The following is a 19,626-nucleotide window of genomic DNA, read 5'->3' as shown; positions in this document are numbered from 1 at the left end:
TGTGTGTGTGTGTGTGTGTGTGTGTGTGTGTGTGTGTGTGTGTGTGTGTGTGTGTGTGGTGGTCCCTTTTCCTGCCTCTGTGTGCCTCCCCAGCGTTCAGTGTGTCAGCTCTTGTTGATTTCCGCAGGGGAAGTTGCCTCAGTGCTATCCTCAGACAAAGCCCTGACCCTAAGGGTTAAGGAATGTGAACCCAGGGCTGTGACGATCAAGACTTTCCCTCGGGGCGGACAATGCCGAACACCTCAGCAAACGCCCTAATGATCTCACGTGCTTTTGTGTTCCTCGCGGCGAACCTTCTTCCTCGGAGCTCAATCATGTCCACATTTGAGTGGAATCAGAAAAACAAGCAAACTGGAGAAATGTCAGGTATTTCCTCCTAATAAAGACCAAATCAACTTAGTGTCTGACTACCTGCTTTATGTCATTTCCTCTATTTCGTTAAGAAGCTTGGCTTAATTTGAAATGGGGGGGGGGAAACAAATTGGATTTCAGCGGTGTTACAACAATCAGTCATTTAAACAGTTTTGATTAAAAAAACACCAAAATGTATAATTGTAAATTGAAAAAAACAGTTTTTTGTTTTGGACCACTGGTTGGACATAACACACTGTTTGAAGACATCACCTTATACTGTGGGAAATTCAAATTTTCCACTTTCTAACATTGTATTGACTAAACAATGCATCGGAATATACTGTAATTGCAGTGTACATTTATCCGTACATTCCTCAGGATTGGACACCATTGTCATTGCCACTGAAAGAGGCCATAATCGCTTTTACGGACGAGCTTGTTGTGAATGGTCAAAGTACAAAGGAGACCAAAAGGCCCTTGTCTCATTTATCACCCACTTTAAGAGCGGGAGAAAGAGGAGGAGGTTGGCTGTCAAAGCAACCATAGCAGAGTGTATCGCAACGGTGGTCTCCGATCTCCCCTGAGGCCCAAACACGTTACTTAAAGTGGAGAAAAACATAGCAAAAGAGAAAGAAAGAACCGAGCCAAGAGATATTGCAATTAAGAGTTAAGCATAGATTCGAGGCCTCGGCTAGCAGAGGTGTGATGTGTTGTGGAGAGCCAAAACAGCCCTCCAGAGAATTTATATGAATGGAGGTGAAGGGTCAGAACGCTATTAATCACGGCCGAGGATGAGAGAACTCGGTCTGATCGAGGTGTTTGAGAAAGGCTGCGTTGTGTCTGTCTTCTATTACAGGGTGAAGGCCCAAGGCGCAACAGCCTGCTGAACCGAGGACAAGCGGGAGGTCCAATCGCTGCTCTTCCCTCCCTCCCTCCCCCTCTGATGAGCAATTACCCAGCCAATTAAGTCACTTATCATCATCGTGCTAACATGACACCGTGTGCTGATTGATAATTGTTTACTCAGAAGACACAGATAAAGGATGTATTCACACAAAAGCGAGCCGTGCTGATTTTCTCTCTCCTCACACATCTGCACAGCTACTCAAAAACGCACGCGTAGGGCGCCCGGGTAGCTCACCCGGTAGAGCGCGCTCCCACATATAGAGGTTAACTCCTCTACGCCGCGGCCGCGGGTTCGACTCCGACCTGCGGCCCTTTGCCGCATGTCATTCCCCCCCTCTCCTCTTTCATGTCTTCAGCTGTCCTAAACAAATAAAGGCCTAAAATGCCCCCCAAAAAATGCACACACACATGCCCACAATCGCACCTTGAAACAGTGCCCAGTCTAAGTTAACTTTACTCTTTTTTTTTTTTTTTTTTTTTTTTCTTTGCTGCTTTTGATCTTTGATGTGCCATACATTGCATTAATTATGTATCTCGCCTCAGCACAAACGTGGTGAACACCTTCAAATGCTTAACAGGAGCAGGCTCATCGCAGGGGCCTGGAGGATGGCTGCAGGAGGCGGATGTATACTCTCCACCGCTCCTATAATGCACTGCATAAGGGATTTTACAGTATGGGGAAAATGTAACATCTGTGTGCATCTGTGGTACTCTCCTTCAATCTGGGCCAAAGAAGAAGCATTTTTGACTCTCCTGAAACATGTGCCTTCCTCTATATATGTGCTGGATTGAGTGTGGAAGGGGAGGGGGTGCACAGAAGATGGATGTGGCTTTAATTGAGCATAAACGGTCATGTCCAGATAGCAGCAAAAACAATGACAGAGATGTAGCACCGCTTGAATGCAGGGAGAGATATGCAAATTGAGCGTGCTGTAAAGCCAGCAGAGGTGGCTTATGTGAATCTGCCCCAAGCTTTTATGCATCTGCGATAAATTCATCTTATTTTTTGCCATGTTGGCAGAGAACAGCATAGGAAAATATTGATATTGTAACTGTGTTACATTTTAGCTTGCACAACTTTCTTGGTCTGGATTTACTTATTTTTTTGTTTCTGTTTTATGCACAATGAACACATTATGATAGCCAGTTGGCAAAGTTGGTGAAATATCTGGATTTGTTTGAGTGCCGGGGAACTCTTTATGTTGACCTGCTTCATTAGCAAAGAGCAACTGCATTGTGTTTGAACTTGGAGACACGACAAAGACAGATTATCACTAGGCGATGAACAAAGTTTTTTTGGACTACATCTCTGACTCTGAATGCACAAAACATTCAGTTTGCAAATATGCAGGCAAATAACGAATTCATAAAAAAGTCTTGGATTTTAAGTTCTTTATCAAAAAAAGAATTCAATAGTTCTTTAATCCGTTGTCTACTTAAACCTAAAGTCTGAGTTTCAAAACGACTGAGATTCAATAAGTGGATTTGATGCCAGATTCAGACAGGATAAGATGTTATCGAACCTTAACCCTTCTGTGTAGGCGAGTGGGTTTATTTTATATTATGTTGAAGCGGCTTCTAGAGAGAGATAGGCCAATTGCTTTTGCGGTGAGCGTGCCGTTGAAATATCTATCTACTGAGCCAACAGCCGTGGTTTAACAGATGTGACCAGGTTAAAATAACAGGAGATAAGCAGTGAAAAGAGTAAGTAGCCTATCTGCTACTCAGCTGAAAGGGCTCCGCGTGAAAAAAAACCCAAAAAAAACTCTACCTCGAGGAAACCAGCAGACCTTTTAATAGGCTAGCTGTGATGAAATGCGCTGCGTGTTTGTCTCTTTTTGTGTGTGTGTGTGTTGTTCATTTCAAAGTTCACGATAAAGGCTCCCGTCTGTGGCGGTGTCGCTGCAGCTCGGCCCGCGTTGGTGGGAGTACCCCCTGCACAGGTCCCTTTTGCAGTGCAGCTCCAGTAGTTGGAGTTGCTGTACACCGGAGCACGAGAGGGAGAGGAGCGCAGCAGATGAGTGAGCGACCAGAGGTAGAGACCATTAGGGTTATCTTTTGAGACTATCGCACAGAGACCTGTCACTTTTACGCTTCGTGCCGAGTCTACTTGAAGAGAACCGCAGCAGGAGCAGCGGCAGCAGCAGCAGCCCTGGTCCGGTCTGGTGTGCTCGAGCAGCCGCCTGTGAAAAACTCCCAAACGCGGTCGTCTCAGCTGGCATGAGCTAACCTACCAGACAGACATGGAAACCAAACCGTTCCTGTCATTGGGTAAGTTTGTTTGTTCAATGACTAAGCCTTGTTCTGTTATACACGTGAGGGGTTTTGATAGGACTTCCATCGGCAGATTAGTGTGAAACTGTTTTTTTTTTTTTTTTTTTGAGTGTGCCCCTTTTTTTTTTCTCTCTTTTGACAGTGCGTGCAATGGGTTAGGGTTAGTTGCCAAATGCAGCAACGTGTTTGGGGCTGTTGACGAGCCTTAGCGGACGTTGTCTTCTTTCGTTTCATGCTAAAATAAAAGCAGATATGTCCTCTCTATGTTGCATATATACGTCTAACGTTGCTGTTTGAGCGGATGACATTTCGCTTTGATACGTAGTGACATCTCGCTCGGGATGAGCTGTGCGCATATACCTCGCGCCCGCGCTGCACTTAAATGTAGCAGTTGTTTTCACTTTTCTGAAAACTTTATTTTAATTTATATCAGGTCCACGTGGAAAAGTGCAAACCGAGATGGAGCTTTGCTACTGTAGCGTTTGCCATGCGCGTTAGAGAGTAGGGCTGAATTTTAAACCGAGGAATTTGAACTTGCACTTTTTTTTTTTCTTTTTTAACCATGTGTTGTCTGTATTAAGCTAGCTTGTGTGCAAGTTGTGTGCGTTTTCATTAAGTCACCTGGTAACTCTTTGACTAACATGTAGGCTACCCCAAAATATGCATGCGCCTCTTTTTTAAATTTTTTTTTTAATAATAAGCTTTATGTTGTCTTTCTCTTGGCTATTGGTTTAACTTGCTTCCGTTTGACACTAAATGTGTAGCTAATTGTTTGAAAATGAACCCAAGCAGCATACACCGTTGCATTTTTAAACTTGGCTCTGGGCTCAAATAAAGTTGCTTGGCTTGTTAACATCAATTTGCCTCCTTTAAAACTTCACTCAAGTAAAGATGAGTTTTAAACAGGTGACACAGGTGTGGAATAACTGCACCAAGGATCTTTGTACATGGTTATCATTTCTGACATTTAAACGGAAACCCGTTTTGTGTGGCTGAAAATGATCATGCAATCAACACAGGGTGAAGATGCTGAATTTGCTAGGCTACTTTGTGTGTGTTCATTTATGGAGGAAGTTTTGGACAACTTGTTCTCATTTTTTCATGCTGCATTTCCCCAGAAAGTAAAGACTCAAAGGGGACATTTGCCACGCTGTCATCGTTTTAATGTTTAATTAAAACGATTTAGTTTTTATTGCTTGAATGAACTGACAAATGTCAATAACAATTTGAATACATTTTAGGAATTACTAAATTCATCTCAGGCGAAGTCTTTGGTTTTTGGTCAAATTTCTGCGTTTTTTTTAAAATTACCAATCCAAACACTCATTGTCACACACGAGCAGTGTAAATTATGAATGCTGAGCTGCTACTGTGAGTTTGTCTGAGTGAACAGAGCAGCCCCGTGTCCCCTGTAGCAGAGCTACGGCACAGAGCTGGAGGCCAGCCCGGTTATTGTGTCTGCAGCTCTTTCATGAGGGCGTCGTGTTACACCTTGACACGTTTAGAGAGCTGCCTGGATGCGCCGAGGAGACTCGCAGGGACTTCTGAGACACCGGGCGGCTTTCTTCTGTTACAGGCTGACACTGTCGCCACAACACCCTTTATGTGGCTTCCCAGAAATACTCCGTCCAGTGTGTGTCTCACACACACACACACACACACACACACACACACACAGAGGCGGGCTGTTATTACAGGTGCACCGTATTGTGTGTCCACCACGCTGAAAGTGATTCAAGTTTCAGTCTGCCTAAATGTACACCAGAGTAGCTCATGCAGACACTTGACAGCATATACAAGTCTTAGCTGAAAGCCTCCATGGTTGGTTTAAGGCTCAACATTGAAGTGTTTAAAAGAGCAGGAAGACTTTTCCAGCAGCGGAGGATGTCATCTCATCTCCTCGCAGCCACACCACACCACATGCTTTATCAGCAGCTTTTTCTTCGCCTATAGTCCTAATTTGTGGGCCCTTAAATCGCCATTTCTATTTAAACTTGCTCCCTCGAAGGTCCACTTGAGTGCTGATTGGTAATTGCCCCCCTTCTTCAAGGACGCCGCTATCCGCGAAGTCCTTGAGCGTATCGATTAGCCGCTCACTCAGTGATATTATCTGTCGCGCTGCATTAGAAATTCTGACATGCAAGTGTTTGAAATGACAGCAAGTACATTATACCGTTATATATTGGTTGTTGGCTGTGATGACGACAACCCCCCACCCCCCCACCCCTTTGGCAAAATATGCTCGTTACTGTATGGTGTATGTGCTGCCTGATCCCACTATCGCATCCCCCCACACCCATGCCTCCATATTTGACATTAAGCTTTAAAGACTGAAGAGATGACATTGAAAGGAGACGGTGTCCTTTAGTCAGAGCAATATGAGGCTGATCGCCGTGACAGTCTGTCAGTGAAATAAACAGTGCGGCTGTGAAAGGAAAGCAGAGTGTTTTGAGTGAGAGGTGAAAAGCCTGTATGTTTTTTTTTTTTTTCCTGTAAGTCAGTCAAATGTGTAGGTATTGATTTAATATTGTATTTGTGTCAGCACCTAGGGAGGACCGGCTGAATGTTGCACATGTCCGGTTATATTGGCTTCATTGAATGTTTCCATATCCAAATCAGGGGACTGAGGATAGAGGGTGCTGTACAGTGTGTTGTTCAGATTGTGAAGACTTATTTATAATTATTACCTCCGCCAAGGAGGTTATGTTTTCGGTTCGGTTTGTCTGCATGTTGGTTTGTTGGTTTGTCTGTCTGTCAGCAGGATTCCAGAAAAAAAACAAAAAACTCCTTGCCAGATTTCCATGTAACTTGGTGGAAGGGTGTAGCATGGGCCAAGGATAATCCATAGAATTTTGGAGCCGATACACAAATTTGTTTTTCACTTTCGTTAACATTGGGAGATGGGGCGTGTGCTGCATTCATGCAGTGTCAGAATAATCAGAAAAATTAGTTCCCGACTAGGAAAATTCACACTGCATTAACATTGTGAGATAGGGCGGGCATTGAGACTGAGGTGTGCACTCTCAGAGTGTCCTTCTAATTGATTTAGACAGTTTCAAACTACTAAACAACTTTGTTTTTAAGTTGACATCCTCAAATTTTTAGAAAACCAAGAGTCACATTTGATAAAACGATGAGACTTTTACACATTAAATCATGTTTTTTGACTGAAGTCTTTATGATTTACAGAAATAAAAGATAGAAAAAGTTGTCTTTTGATAGGTGACAATTAAAGGTGCTCTAAGCGAAGTTGGGTGACGTCACTTCTTGACGTTTGAAGTACTGTCAAACAAAACGAGGCTAGCTCGCCCCTCCCTCCTCCTCATCCCCCCCCTCCCTCCCCCTTTCCGCGCACTAACCCCCCAACCCCCACCCCCAAATCCTTTTTGTCGGTTATTGGCTGGAACACAGTTAGTTATGTTTGGTGGTGCAGGTTGGCGCGTTTTTTATTTTATTTTTTTACAGTGTGTTCAGGGGACAGGCAGCTCGCGGATAGTGAGGAGAGGTTTGTTGTATGTGACAAAAAATGTTGTAGCCTAAAAAACGTGACATAGCCAGACCGGCTGCTCCAGGTTGCTGTCAGCGCTAGCATGCCGAGCTAGCTACAGGCAGGATGATAAAATAACAGAGGCGGAGCGGAGGACTGCGTTTTTGTGCGTAATGAATGGAGTACCGACCGCAGGATCGTTGCCCAGCACGGCTAACCTGACCTGGATCCCTGTCGGTAATATACAGGCCATTTTAATTACTACAAAAACAGCACACTGCCGTCTACATAGCCCCCGATGCTAACGTTAGCACAAGATTGGCTCACTGCTAACCATAGTGAACAAACTGCAGCGCAATCACCTGGAGGGGATACAGGGGACTTTTACAAGGCATCCTTAAAGTCTGTACTCCCCAGCTTTTTTCCAGCATGTAGATTGTTACTAGAGGGAAGAAAACACTAGACCATGTATACTCCTAACATCAAGAAAGCATACAGAACTGCTCCTCTCCCTCACCTGGGCCAGTCAGATCACATCCAACTACTCCTGATCCCAGTATAAGTCCCGGTCAGAAGGACTATCAGAACCTGGCCTGACACTGTCCTATCCCAGCTCCAGGACTGCTTCCAATAAGGACATGGTTGTGTGCAATATGTTACAGAACAGAGCCCTTTGTTTATTGTTATGATTTCATCTTGCTTGTATGCTGCACAATTTACATTACAGCAGAGGTGTACAACTGAATGTGTACTCAGAGTTCAATGTTCCTACACTAGTTCAGTTAGTATTAGTATAGTATTAGTATTTTGTCTTTGAATTGTTTTTACTTGAATACTTACATTTTAAAGAAAATAAATAAGAACTGTTTTCATTCAACATTGTGCCCATTATTATCATCAGTGATTAAGTAACTCAGACTTTTTAAAAACACATTTTTAAAGGATATCGTCTAATTATCGTTATCGTCAAAATCTGAAAAAATATCTTATTTTTTGTCCAATCGCCCACCCATACTGCTCACTCCAAAGGCCTGTTTTACCACCTGCTAAAGAGATGTGTGCTGTTTTTCCTGAATGTGGTGCTTTCTGTTTGGGGGGAACATAAGCTACCCCCAGCATAAACACACACACACACACACACACACACACACACACACCCCCAAATCAATGAAGTTCATGATCTTTGATGAGAAAGGGAGATTCATGATTGTGTGTGTGGGAGAGATGGACATTCCTTTTCTGGCAGTAACTCAGGAACAAAGGTAATACAGGGATAGTGTGTGTGTGGTGGGAGTGGGCTGGTGGAATTACACTGCCAAAAGCATTTGGCCAAGTTTGTCTTTTACGGCCGTCCAGTTTTGTGTTCCTGATGTGATGCTTTTGCTCCCCTTTTGAGAAAAGGGGCTGCAGCTGTCATTTTTATTGGAGGAGTTTTATAGCAAGACTTTAATGGCTTAAAGTGACAGCTCTCTCTCCCTTTGCTCTCTCTCTCTCTCTCTCTCTCTCTCTCTCTCTCTCTCTCTCTCTCTCTCACTTTTACTCAAGCAAATCAAAGGAAATGTGCTTGCTGTCCCACCCTCCACTTTCCCACCCCTCAACCCTGCCAAACCAAAAACTGTACGAGAGAGAGAGAAAAAAAAGAAACACTCCAATTATGAACACAGCGGTAGTGTGTTCTTTTAATTACAGTAAATTGTGCTGAAGTGTGGACTTATTTTTTATTTTTTTTTTCCTTCCTGGAATATCTCTGCTAATCATTATTAAGCATTAAGCGTTGGCTTCAGATAAAACAGGGCATATTTTAGCCTGTCATGCTCTCTCTCTCCTCCGCAGCCCTCACTAGTTTATGTCTAAACATAGTATGAATCAGATACTGCTGGGAGGTTTTTTTTTGATGTAGCCTACGAATCGTGCAATGACTCGAGGGCTCGTTAATTATTTGTGTAAGGAGCTCCTCGCTCGCAGGAGTCTTTTATTGATAACGGCTCGCACTGAACTTTGCACCTCAGACCTTGACCTTTTGCTCCTCGTACGCTCCATCATTTTCAGGAATTTGCCTTTGGCGTTCAATCTGTTGCTTAAAGTGTTTAAAGACAGTAGCTTGTCTTTCTGTTTCTTTCTATCTAGCTTTTCTGTTCCTTTCCTTTTTTTTTCCTGTCCTGTTGTCTTTTGTGACTTGATTGCATCATTTGTGATTTGCGGTGATTGTAATCGGTGCTGCCACTAAGGAAGGACTAGTGTAAGTGTAGCCTATTAAAAAAATAAAGGTGAAAAATGGCCGTAAGTTCTCAGAGCCCAAGGTGACATCTTCACATTGCTTTTTATAGCTGATGCCCAAACCCCCAAAATATCAGTTTACAATAATAATGAAAATATTTGAAAAGCTAGAACCAGGGATTGTTTGCTTGATGAGTGTCACTGCAGCAGTGGTTTACACTCACGGTGACTACTCGGTGTTGGAATCATCTGGGGCCAATTCCAGTCCTCCGAGTGTCTGAATGGCTTTTTCTGTGGGCTGGCAGTATTCAGGGTGCGTACAGCCACTCTTTTGAAGTGGAAACGTGGTCTCGTGGGGATTTGACCAGATCACGCTCGTAATTCGCACTGAGAGGAAGGTCGGTTTGCCCTACTCCAGCCAGAACTCTCTTCTCCGTGTGTGAGAGAGAGAGAGAGAGAGAGAGAGAGAGAGAGAGAAGCATATTGTAGTTGTGTTGTAAAAATGTAAAACCCTGCCAAGAAATAAAAAGAAACAGTAGCTGTCAGAGGCTAACTACCTTCTCCTCTCCTCCGCAGTCCTCCAGTTGGCATGTTTTCAATAATAAAAACAATTCTCAACTCTTCTACTGCGAGCGCGGTAATGCGTGAAAAATGTCCCGGCTGTTTGGCAGTTATGATGTGTTGTGTAATTAAGTTACGGGCACATAGGCTTTGATGGGTATTCGCTGGAGAGGGATGACGAATCGAGTGAATCCTAGATATCTTATGCTCCTTCATGTCATTGTATTTCCTTATGCCCACATTTTCTTCCACGCTAATTATAATTGGCCCCAATGAGAACGACGGCCGTAAAAAACAACAAAAAAAAAAAATACATTGATTTACTCCACTTAAAGTAGTCGTGTAGGACAATGCAGCAGGAGTGAATATAATTCTGTTTTCCGAGGGGTCACGTAACTGAGATCAAAATACAGTGGATCATTGTAATGTTGTTGTAATAATATGTATCTGTTACACTGATCTGGTTGCGATATCATCGGTGTGTAACATGATCAAAAGCTGGAATGATGCGTTTGATGTTTCTGCACTCCTCGGAGAAAGGAAAAAGAATTTGACTGCGGATTCCCAACTGTGAGGTTTGTTTTAATAAAACTGTATATTCAGGTGTATGCACAGTACTCTCCCCTGTCTTTTCCACACACACACACACACACACACACACACACACACACACCCATATATACTGAAAACTGCCCACGTGTGTCTGTGTGTATGTACATGTAAACACCGCCGCAGAAGAAACCGAGCGAGGTAATTAAGACGGTCTCTTGCTGCTCCATCCCAGTTTCTTTTTGAGGTCACAGGGAATGAGCGGAGGTGTCCCAGTGTGCCCCCACGCCTTTATCCCTCCCTCCACCACCATTGCCTCTGCCTTCGTTATTTTTGTCTGTCACCTTGCCAGATGCCAGCGCGGGGTGAGGCTTCCACGCACTGCTGGGCACAGGGCCACGGAAATCCCACAGCATGCAAAACACCGCGCGTGTGTGTGTGTGTGTGTGTGTGTGTGTGTGTGTGTGTGTGTGTGTGTGTGTGTGTGTGTGTGTGTGTGTGTGTGTGTGTGTGTGTGTGTGTGTGTGTGTGTGTGTGTGTGAGTGTGAGTGACACCTCCACGCCAACAAATGCATATCTTGACTGTTGATATGAATGCTGATAGATGAATTGCCAGCTACCATTTTAAATACCCGTGATGAAATGCTTGTTTTTCAAAAGCGTTTTTTAGAATGCAGTTTGGCGAGAGGGACATACAGAGCGTTTTTCGACAAATGCTCTGGCTTACACTGTTGATGAAAGGTTTGTCATTCTCATCATAGTGAATGTTAAGTCAATCTTGAGTGTTTTTATATTTATATAAGAAAAGAAGTCTTCTTAAAAAGAAAAAGAGAAAAAAAAGCAGTTTTCCAAAATCCACTCAACGCTGGCTCAGGATATCCCCCACATTTCTTTCCTGAGTCAGGTAGACGTTTGCACTGGCATGAAAATGAGATCCGACCCCAGTGTGCCTGGCTCATACTGCCAAATTTGAGACCAATCACAACTCAGAGTTGAAATGTGGATATTTCTTATTCAGAGAGAAAGAGATATGATTGCTTTGAACACGCACAAAGGCTTTTACAACCCCAGAAAAATAAGTTATTTGGGAACAGCCTTGATTTTAAACTAGACTTAGACAGAATAGGGCACAGTGACCCGTGGGCACAAAACACAAGTAGCTAATAAAAGCCAATGACTCGGTTCTCTAAGGTTGTACTACACACATTGTCAGGCAACCGGCTGATATGAAGATATTTAAAAACATACCTATAAGCCAATAACAAGCTCACATTTGTCAGTATTGGCCGGATGAACCAGGCATGATCATGGGCTGTAAGCCTGTAATGCTCAGTTTTCAAAAGCTCCCTTTTTTTGACAAGCCTCTGCTTTATTTTCTGCATTTCATCCATTGTGTTGACATTGGCTGATGAAAGGCAAGGCGTGTATATCTGGATGTGGATGGTAAAATAGTAAAATAATGTAATGACGTCATTGTGTTGATTCGTTGAAATAGTAGTGCAATCCCAGTTCTGATGAGATCACGTTGAGCGATTCGTCTTCCCAATTTGTTAACCTTTCCCCCTTCCTTTCATCCACTTCCTGCAGCTATTTTCCTCCCTGCTTAAGAAACTCCTGAGCTCCACAAGTATTTCTCTCTACTTTTAAACACTTCTTTACCTCAGGAGCTCAGGCTAAGATGCTTTGAGAAATGATTTGATGAGGGTTTCAACTTTTAATTTGAGGGAATATTATAATGGCATCACTCTAAGAATCTCTTAGCGTTTCACCTCTTGAGTCAAAACAGTGAATGTCCCCATGTCACTCATGTCACCCATGTAGCTGCTATTAACAAACACACTAGGCAGCTGTAACTGCACAGAATTATTACATCACTAATAACTTACACAGTAGCCACCTTTTATCATGTTCCTGTTTCCATGGTCACCGCTGTGCTCGTGTACATTTGTACAAGTTTCAAGCCCCCTGCTTCATGCACACCAGGTTTCCAAACTTGCGTTGTTGTTCAGTATCGCTTAATATCTGATTGCAGCATAAATGTTACAAAATGAAAGTAATTTTATTCTGTTATTTTGCAGGGTGCTTTTAGGGTTATTTATATTTGCCTTTAGGGCTGCAACTAACTATTTTCATAGTCAGTTAAGCAGTCGATTATTTTCTCAATCGATTAGTTGTTTGGTCTATAAAAATGTCAAAACATGGTGAAAAATGTGGATCAGTGTTTCCCAAAGCCTAAAATGAGGTCCTCAAATGTCTTGTTTGTCCAAAACTCAAAGATATTCATTTACTGTCACAGAGGAGAGAAGAAAATAGAAAATACTCACATTTAAGAAGCTGGAATCATAAAAATAATAATTGAAATAATAAAAATTTCCTCAAACTGATTAATTGATTATCAAAATAGTTGGCAATTAATTTAATAGTTGACAATTAATTGATTCATTGTTGCACCTCTATTTGCCTTTTTAGTTTTTTCTTCTAAACTAATTACTCAGAAATCCATTTAAATTGTACTGTTATTCTCACTTTCCATGTGTCTATTTATTGAATCTTACTTATTTAACCAATGCTGAGACTGAAGGAATAAATGGGACCATTTATTAGTTGGGGTGTGGATAGTTGGTTCTTTGGTTAATCTTAGGTGTTTTGTAGGTTGTAAATGTTACTGTAAAAAGGTCTTTGCACACCAGGAATAAACAACTTGAAAATGCATTTAATCACAACTATTCTACCACAGCTGGTTCCAGGCATATATTAGGATGTCAGTGGGACAGTTTGAGTTTGCTTCTGGGGATGCTGGTCAGGACAAGAGAGAGTAGATGCACTGTGAGCGGACAAGAGAGCGAGCGATTGGAGCAAATCTATCGGTAAAGCTAGCAAGTAAATGCACAGTTGAGTTGGCAGTTTGCTCACAAATAAATGCTTTAGCTCCTTAAGACCAATGGAGGTGTCCCGTGTCTTGTTTTCTGGCTGCTGAGTGGAGTGACGGGGGTTAGCTCCGGAGTGAGTAACCACTCCGTCCATGGAAAGAAAAGAAAAAAAAAAGTGCCTTCCCCCCTTGTGCTTTCCGATCATGGTCAGGAATCCAAAGTGAAATACTCTGAGTGAATTTGAGTTCCAGTTCTAGTAAACCGTTATGCAGTGTATATGTCCAGGACTTTTATTGTGAAAGGTAAGAACGGAAGGGGTGGATCTGCTCAAAGCTGCCTTTGTCAAGAGTTAAAGGAGTAAAGTTTCCCGTCTTGGTTGAGACTATGAAGCCTTGGTGTTGTTTTATAATCCTCATAAGTATAGGCACAATGTGATTGGTTCATGCCTTTTTAATGGCTGTATGAAAGCTAAAACAAAATCAACCTTATTTGTCACTTTATCACTGTGTAACATTTGCATTCTGTGAAGGTACTCATGACAAAAACAACAGTTCTAAAAACAAATAATAAAACAAAAAAGCCCCCCATGTGTGAAGGCCGACACGTGCACTTTTCAAATCTAGACAATGTGCACATATATACAAAATAACATATTTTAAATATGATTTTTATACTGCCTGGGCCCTTACTCTCAAGCTTCAGATAGCTTACCAGGCTGTCCCATTTCACATATCATATTCTGATTTTACTTTAACTGTTTTGTGAATAAACGGAACTGGACGTTGTCCTAGTAAGGCCTGCATGGACTGAGGACAGTTGAAGCTGTTAAATTAGCTAGAGTATTTCCAGATCCTGTTAGAGGAAGTTGTCAAGACTGTGCATTTTTGAAAGTTATCGTTGACTTTCACGTCCTCTCAATATAACGACAGGATTCAGATTCAACTTTGGCAAAGTAAAGCAGCCTGTAAGATTAGAGGCTACGACTGCAATTATGATAAAAAGATCCATTACAGACGCCACCAAACAGTCTGGATTACTGATGAGATGGATGATACCGAGAGACGTCCGCAGATACAAAAGCATTGACACAGGTCATTACAGAAATGATTACAAAGTGTAAATACGCACGGGCTTAACGAGTTGTCACTTTCACATTATTTTCTAAAATTACCATGCATGAGAGAGACTAGAGTAAAAAAAAAAAAAACATGTGAGATAACCGGTTTCCTCTGTGGGTTTTTCCTCCGCCTGCAGTAGAAAGAGTGATTAACCACCTCGTTGACGCCTGCAGGCCTAGCGTGTTCCTACATCCGCCCAGACTGTGCCCCCTTGGCCTCAGCACACCTGTACGCATGTACACACAGGCAGACATGTGCACACATACAGAAAGTCCACACACAAGTCTTGAGGGCTTTGTGACCTATGGTTGGACATCTTGCTGCGGCCTTCTGGTTCTAGGAATGTTCTCAACGGCAGGAAGGGTGTTAAGAATAGAGGGGGAGGGGCTTTCTATCTGGAAAAAGAACACGGGCAACAAAGAACCTCTTGCTCTTGATATTGTTGGATGAACATACTGTACCAAACACTGTAAGCAACTAAAACGAAAAGTCAAGTCTGGTCTCATGCCGATTCTAGCTGAGTGACGGCGCTTAAATGGCTGTTCCCTCCCTTCCTCTGCCCACAACATTCAATCTATTTGAGTTCAACATTTTATTGCCCCCATAAGGGAAATTTGCTACGCAGACGGGGTGTGCAGTAAAATCAAACGGTAGAGCCATGTAATACGAAACAACGAGGCCACATAATATTAAACAACAATGAACCACATAATAAATTGCTCAGATATAAACTCATCTTGACCATGGTAAGACCAGAATGCAGAATCTTTTTTTTTTTTTTTTCTTCACCGAGCACCACTACTTTGAAAAATGTTCTCAGTCATATACAGTAAATGGATTATATTATGTACATAGCTTTGTATCACTGTTCCATGACAGTGTAATTTAGTCTTGACACTTTAGCAACATGATTTAGGAATTCAGTGCAACTGCAACCCTACCTTCTATCTAAATCTGCCGTTTGTGCTATTTAGATAAAGAAAGTTGAGCAACTAGGTTTACAAGACAGCCAGAGACAGACAGACAGACAGGCAGGCGTGCAGGTGCTGGTCATGTCTTTGTCGTCAGCGTTCTGCATACCAAAGTGCTGACAGTTGCCTGCAAAACGGCTCTGACAAGTTCAAGTGTCACATTAAGGATGCTTTCTTCTGTTTCAGCCCAGAATGGGAAACAGGAGAAGGCTACAGATTTAAACGGGACAGATCAGAGCGCTGAGTTTTTGGCGGGACAGGACTGTTATTGGCAGGATTGTGTGCAGCTGTGAAGATTTATGCATTTGTGGATTTGTGTGCGCTCCGCTGTGTTGGCATACTCTAGTCCTGCAGCTAACGGTTCTTCTTCTTTTTTTTCTTTTCTATTAATCAGGTTATCATTTAGTCTATTAAATGCAAGCCCGACAAAACAATCTCAGAGGCCAAGGTGACGTCTTCAGATTGGTTGCTTTTGTGTGATATTCAGTTTACATAAAACTGAAAAGCTGCACGTCACCACAGGTTGTCTGGTATTTTTTGCTTGATCCATAACTTCAAAAATCATTCGATTATCAAAACTAAATGTTGATGAAGAAACGACTGCTTTATCCACTAATCGTTTGAGCAGGATTAGGCCCGTGTGCATGTACTTGAGTATCAGAAGGGCTGTGTGTGTATGCTTGGGCATGTTGCATATGTGTTAGCGTGTACACGCTTGCACATGTATGCTGCCACGTGCATGATTAGCTGATGATACAAACGTGTATGTTCTGAACCAGTAGTAGTGGAGGGTGGTGGGGGGGTACCCGACACACTGATTGCTGAAGTGGTGTATGTGGAGCGGTGTAGAGCGGAGCAGCTGAGAATCAGAGCGCTGTCTGGGAGAGGCAGGGTCAGGGGTGGTGGCTGGGTCACGCTCTGTGGGAGAGGTGAGGAGAAGTGATGGAAAGCGTGGAAACAAAACTGAATCATTGTGGAGGCTTGCAAAAAAGGAAGCAGGAAGCACGTTGTTTTCATTTGGGACATTCTTCACTGTGTGCACGGCTTCGTTAGTTCTTTTTTCTCATCGCGTCAGTGCAGCTATTGTTAGTAACAGAGTGAGTTGTTAATTGATCCAAAGAGCGATAAAACAAGGCACCTAATCTCCCTCTCTCTGATGCACGCGCGGGCACACACACACACACACACACACACACACACACACACACACACACACACACACACACACACACACACACACACGTGCTGTAGAGAATGAGTGTATGTTTATTACAGGATCCTAGTGGATGCTAAGGTGCCCTGGGGGCTATTAAAGCCCTCACTTAAAAGGCTCTATCAGGGAACACTGATGTGGGCTCCTCAAAGGAGGGGGGGTTGTAGAAAGCGAAAGAGAGTGAAAGAAAAAGGGGAAGAAAGAAAAGCCCCTGGAACAGCGAGACTAAGGAGGGAATAAACGGTGTGAGCACATCTGGATTGCCTCAGCAGAATATTTGCGCAACATCTGGAAAAATTCCCTGGAATTTAAGGGTCCCCTCCTTTTTTCATTTCAGTTATTTTTTTTCACCTTTTCCCTTCTTCTTCTCTGCCCTGTTTTCTGCATCTTCAAAGTCTCTTACCCCGGTGAGCCAGGCACGTAAATACTCCTGTAGTAATGCATGTTGAGCCCCTGGCAGACTTTATAGCGGGCCAAATTGGGCCCATGTGACCAACTCCCCTTTGTGGCCGGGCTAATTAAGTGGCACAGAAGTGAGAGGGCACCCGGCTGTGGACCCTAGTACAGGCCTGGGCCAAACGCAACCTCTCAAACAACAAAATAAAGAATTCCTCTACTTTCTTCAGACGGTAAACTTTAAATCACAGTCTGACAAATAACCTCTTTTGTTTAGTTTCCACCAGAACTGAGACACGCGTTTGTGGTATAGCATGAAAGAGCCACTGTATATTATGATTAAAACACAAACCGACTACCTTTGTGTGATTTTCAAAAAGAAATGTAGCTTTTTCATGTGTTTAGTTTGTTGTCACTGAACAGCATGTACAAAGAGTGTGTTTGTGAGCCTCCCTTTGAGGTATAAAGCCCCAAGAGGGATACGAAAGTCTCAGTACTGAATCGACCCCGTCGCTAGATTTGTATCACTCAGGTTCCACAGAGCGCACGGCGCCGCGTTCAGCTAAGGCGCCCTCACCGTACTTTACACATGTACGGCGAGGCTTTTGACCGTCTCTGCAGTGAGATCATAAGCGCAGTTCTCTCTCCTCTCATCAGTGGCGGAGCGGGCCCGTTGTTCATTAGCGATTTAAGGTTCAGACGGGCTCGGAGCGCCTTCCCTCTTACCTGGGCAAGGCTCCTCCTGGGTCGGCGGCGCTGACACGCAGGTAGCTTACTTGGAGCAGAGGGGAGAGCGGCAGGGCGCAGAGGTGCATGCTAATGTGGCGACTGCGCTGATCAAAAGAGAGGCATTGCGGTCTCCCTCTGATGGGCTTACTGATGCCGGGCCCCCCTGAGAGATACAGTACGCACAGCCAGGAGCAGGCCAGTGATCAGAGGGAGAAACTGAGGGATATTAAGGAGGATGGGTTGAGAGGGATGGGAGGAGGAGGAGGAGAAAGTCAGAAGTAGGATGAATGACAGCGAGCAGGAGAAAAGGGGAAAGATGAAGGGGGAGCAATCCGAGGAATACAATGCAGTTAGTATTGAATCAATAACTTTATTTTTCTCTTTATTGATTGAACATTATTTGTCAAGCAGAAATGCCAACCGTTTACAAGTTTCATTCATTATCTCTGTATCTGAGTGAGGAGGCAAACATGCCGTTTCAGTTGGTCAATCAGCTCTCTTTCTGTGAGGACACAGAGCTGATTTGATTTGTTTTTTTTTCCCATGTTGCTCTGCAGTTGGCCTACATCTTTCTGCATGGATGAACTGATAAGTTGGACTCCTCTCTAGGAATGCTGATGTTGATTATGCAGTGTGTGTGTGTGATATGTATATACAGAGCCGGGTGAGCCTGTTTAACTGTATGAGGATGTGTGCTAGTATGTGTGCACATCAGTTGAGTCTGGCATGTAGTGTGTGTGTGTGTGTGTGTGTGTGTGTGTGTGTGTGTGTGTGTGTGTGTATATGGTGTGTGGTAGTTGGATTATATAGCAGAAATACTTTATTAGGAAAAACACTGTAGTTTAATCATAACTTTTCGTCTGGTGTACCATTAGCATTTTACTTGCGTTTTTTTTCCATATTTTCTCTTTGACTGCGCTGATATAAAGATATTACTTTGACATTTCTGATTTATTGGACAGTGTTAGCTTGGAGAGAGACAGATAAGGCAGGGGAGAGAGAGGGGATGGCATGCAGCAAAGGGCCCTTTGTGCTGATATTTATTACTGTAGGTGATGGTGGCAAGTATCTTCATGCAGGAGGGAGCACAGCAACTGTGTGTGTGTGGGGGGGAGGTATAAACCAAATCTACTCCCCTAAAAAAAGAAAACCATGAAACACTGAAAATGATCATTTTTCACATTCAAGAAACCTTTCACCTAAAACATACACACGATAAGTAATTAAAGTTGATACTAGGGCTGCAGAAAATAGTCATTATAGTTTTTCAGAGCCCAAGGAGATGTCTTCAAACGTCTTGTTGTGTCCGACCATTAGTCCAAAACCCCAAAATATTCAGTTTACATGATAGAAAACAGAAAATTGGGAAATTCTTACATCTGACAAGCTTGAAGCAGGAAATAGTCAAACTCTTTTCTTGCTAAATGACTTAAACTCTTGTGTAATTATTGAAATTGTTGATTAATTTTCTTACTTTTTTTTTAAAGATTACTTTTTGGGCCTTTTATTGACAGGACAGCTGAAGACATGAAAGGGGAGAGAGAGAGGGGGAATGACAAGCAGCAAAGGGCCGCAGAATCAGAATCGAACCGCGGCCCGCTGCGTCGAGGAGCACAGCTCTATATATGGGCGCCCGCTCTACTAACTGAGCTATCCGGGCGCCCTTGTTGATTCATTTTCTGTCTGTCAACTGATTTATTAATGCATTGTGTCGGCCCCTTAGTAGATACACATAAAACAAACACAAAAATGGACCCGTACACGGTTCAATCCAAATGCATGCAGGTATATTACTATTGGCATTCTTAGAAAGCGGTATTTGACCGCCAGGCTTTGCACTAATATCAGATTATGACAGTCGGGGTCTTTCTTCCTTTAAAACGTGAATTTGAGAGCCAGAGGGCCGTGTAATACATTCGACCTTTCCACCGCGCTGCACAGCGAAGCGTTTCCCCTGTGCCTCTAGGGCGTCGTGTGCACA

The 19,626-nt window shown here is 43.1% G+C and overlaps 1 protein-coding gene across 4 annotated transcripts in view; it reads left to right on the top strand.

Annotated features, from left to right (window-relative positions):
• The first annotated feature begins 3,149 nt into the window (after positions 1-3,149).
• rxraa (retinoid X receptor, alpha a) overlaps positions 3,150-19,626 on the top strand; it is a 115,215-nt gene continuing 98,738 nt past the window's right edge. For all 4 annotated transcript variants that reach the window (XM_028601692.1, XM_028601690.1, XM_028601691.1 and 1 more), the window contains exon 1: positions 3,150-3,531. In XM_028601692.1, the coding sequence (XP_028457493.1) occupies positions 3,504-3,531 (28 nt within the window). In that variant the 5' untranslated portion in view covers positions 3,150-3,503. The remainder of the gene's footprint in view (positions 3,532-19,626) is intronic.

Source organism: Perca flavescens, chromosome 16, assembly GCF_004354835.1.
Source record: "Perca flavescens isolate YP-PL-M2 chromosome 16, PFLA_1.0, whole genome shotgun sequence".
NCBI lineage: Eukaryota > Metazoa > Chordata > Actinopteri > Perciformes > Percidae > Perca > Perca flavescens.
This window is presented reverse-complemented; position numbering and strand designations above follow the sequence as displayed.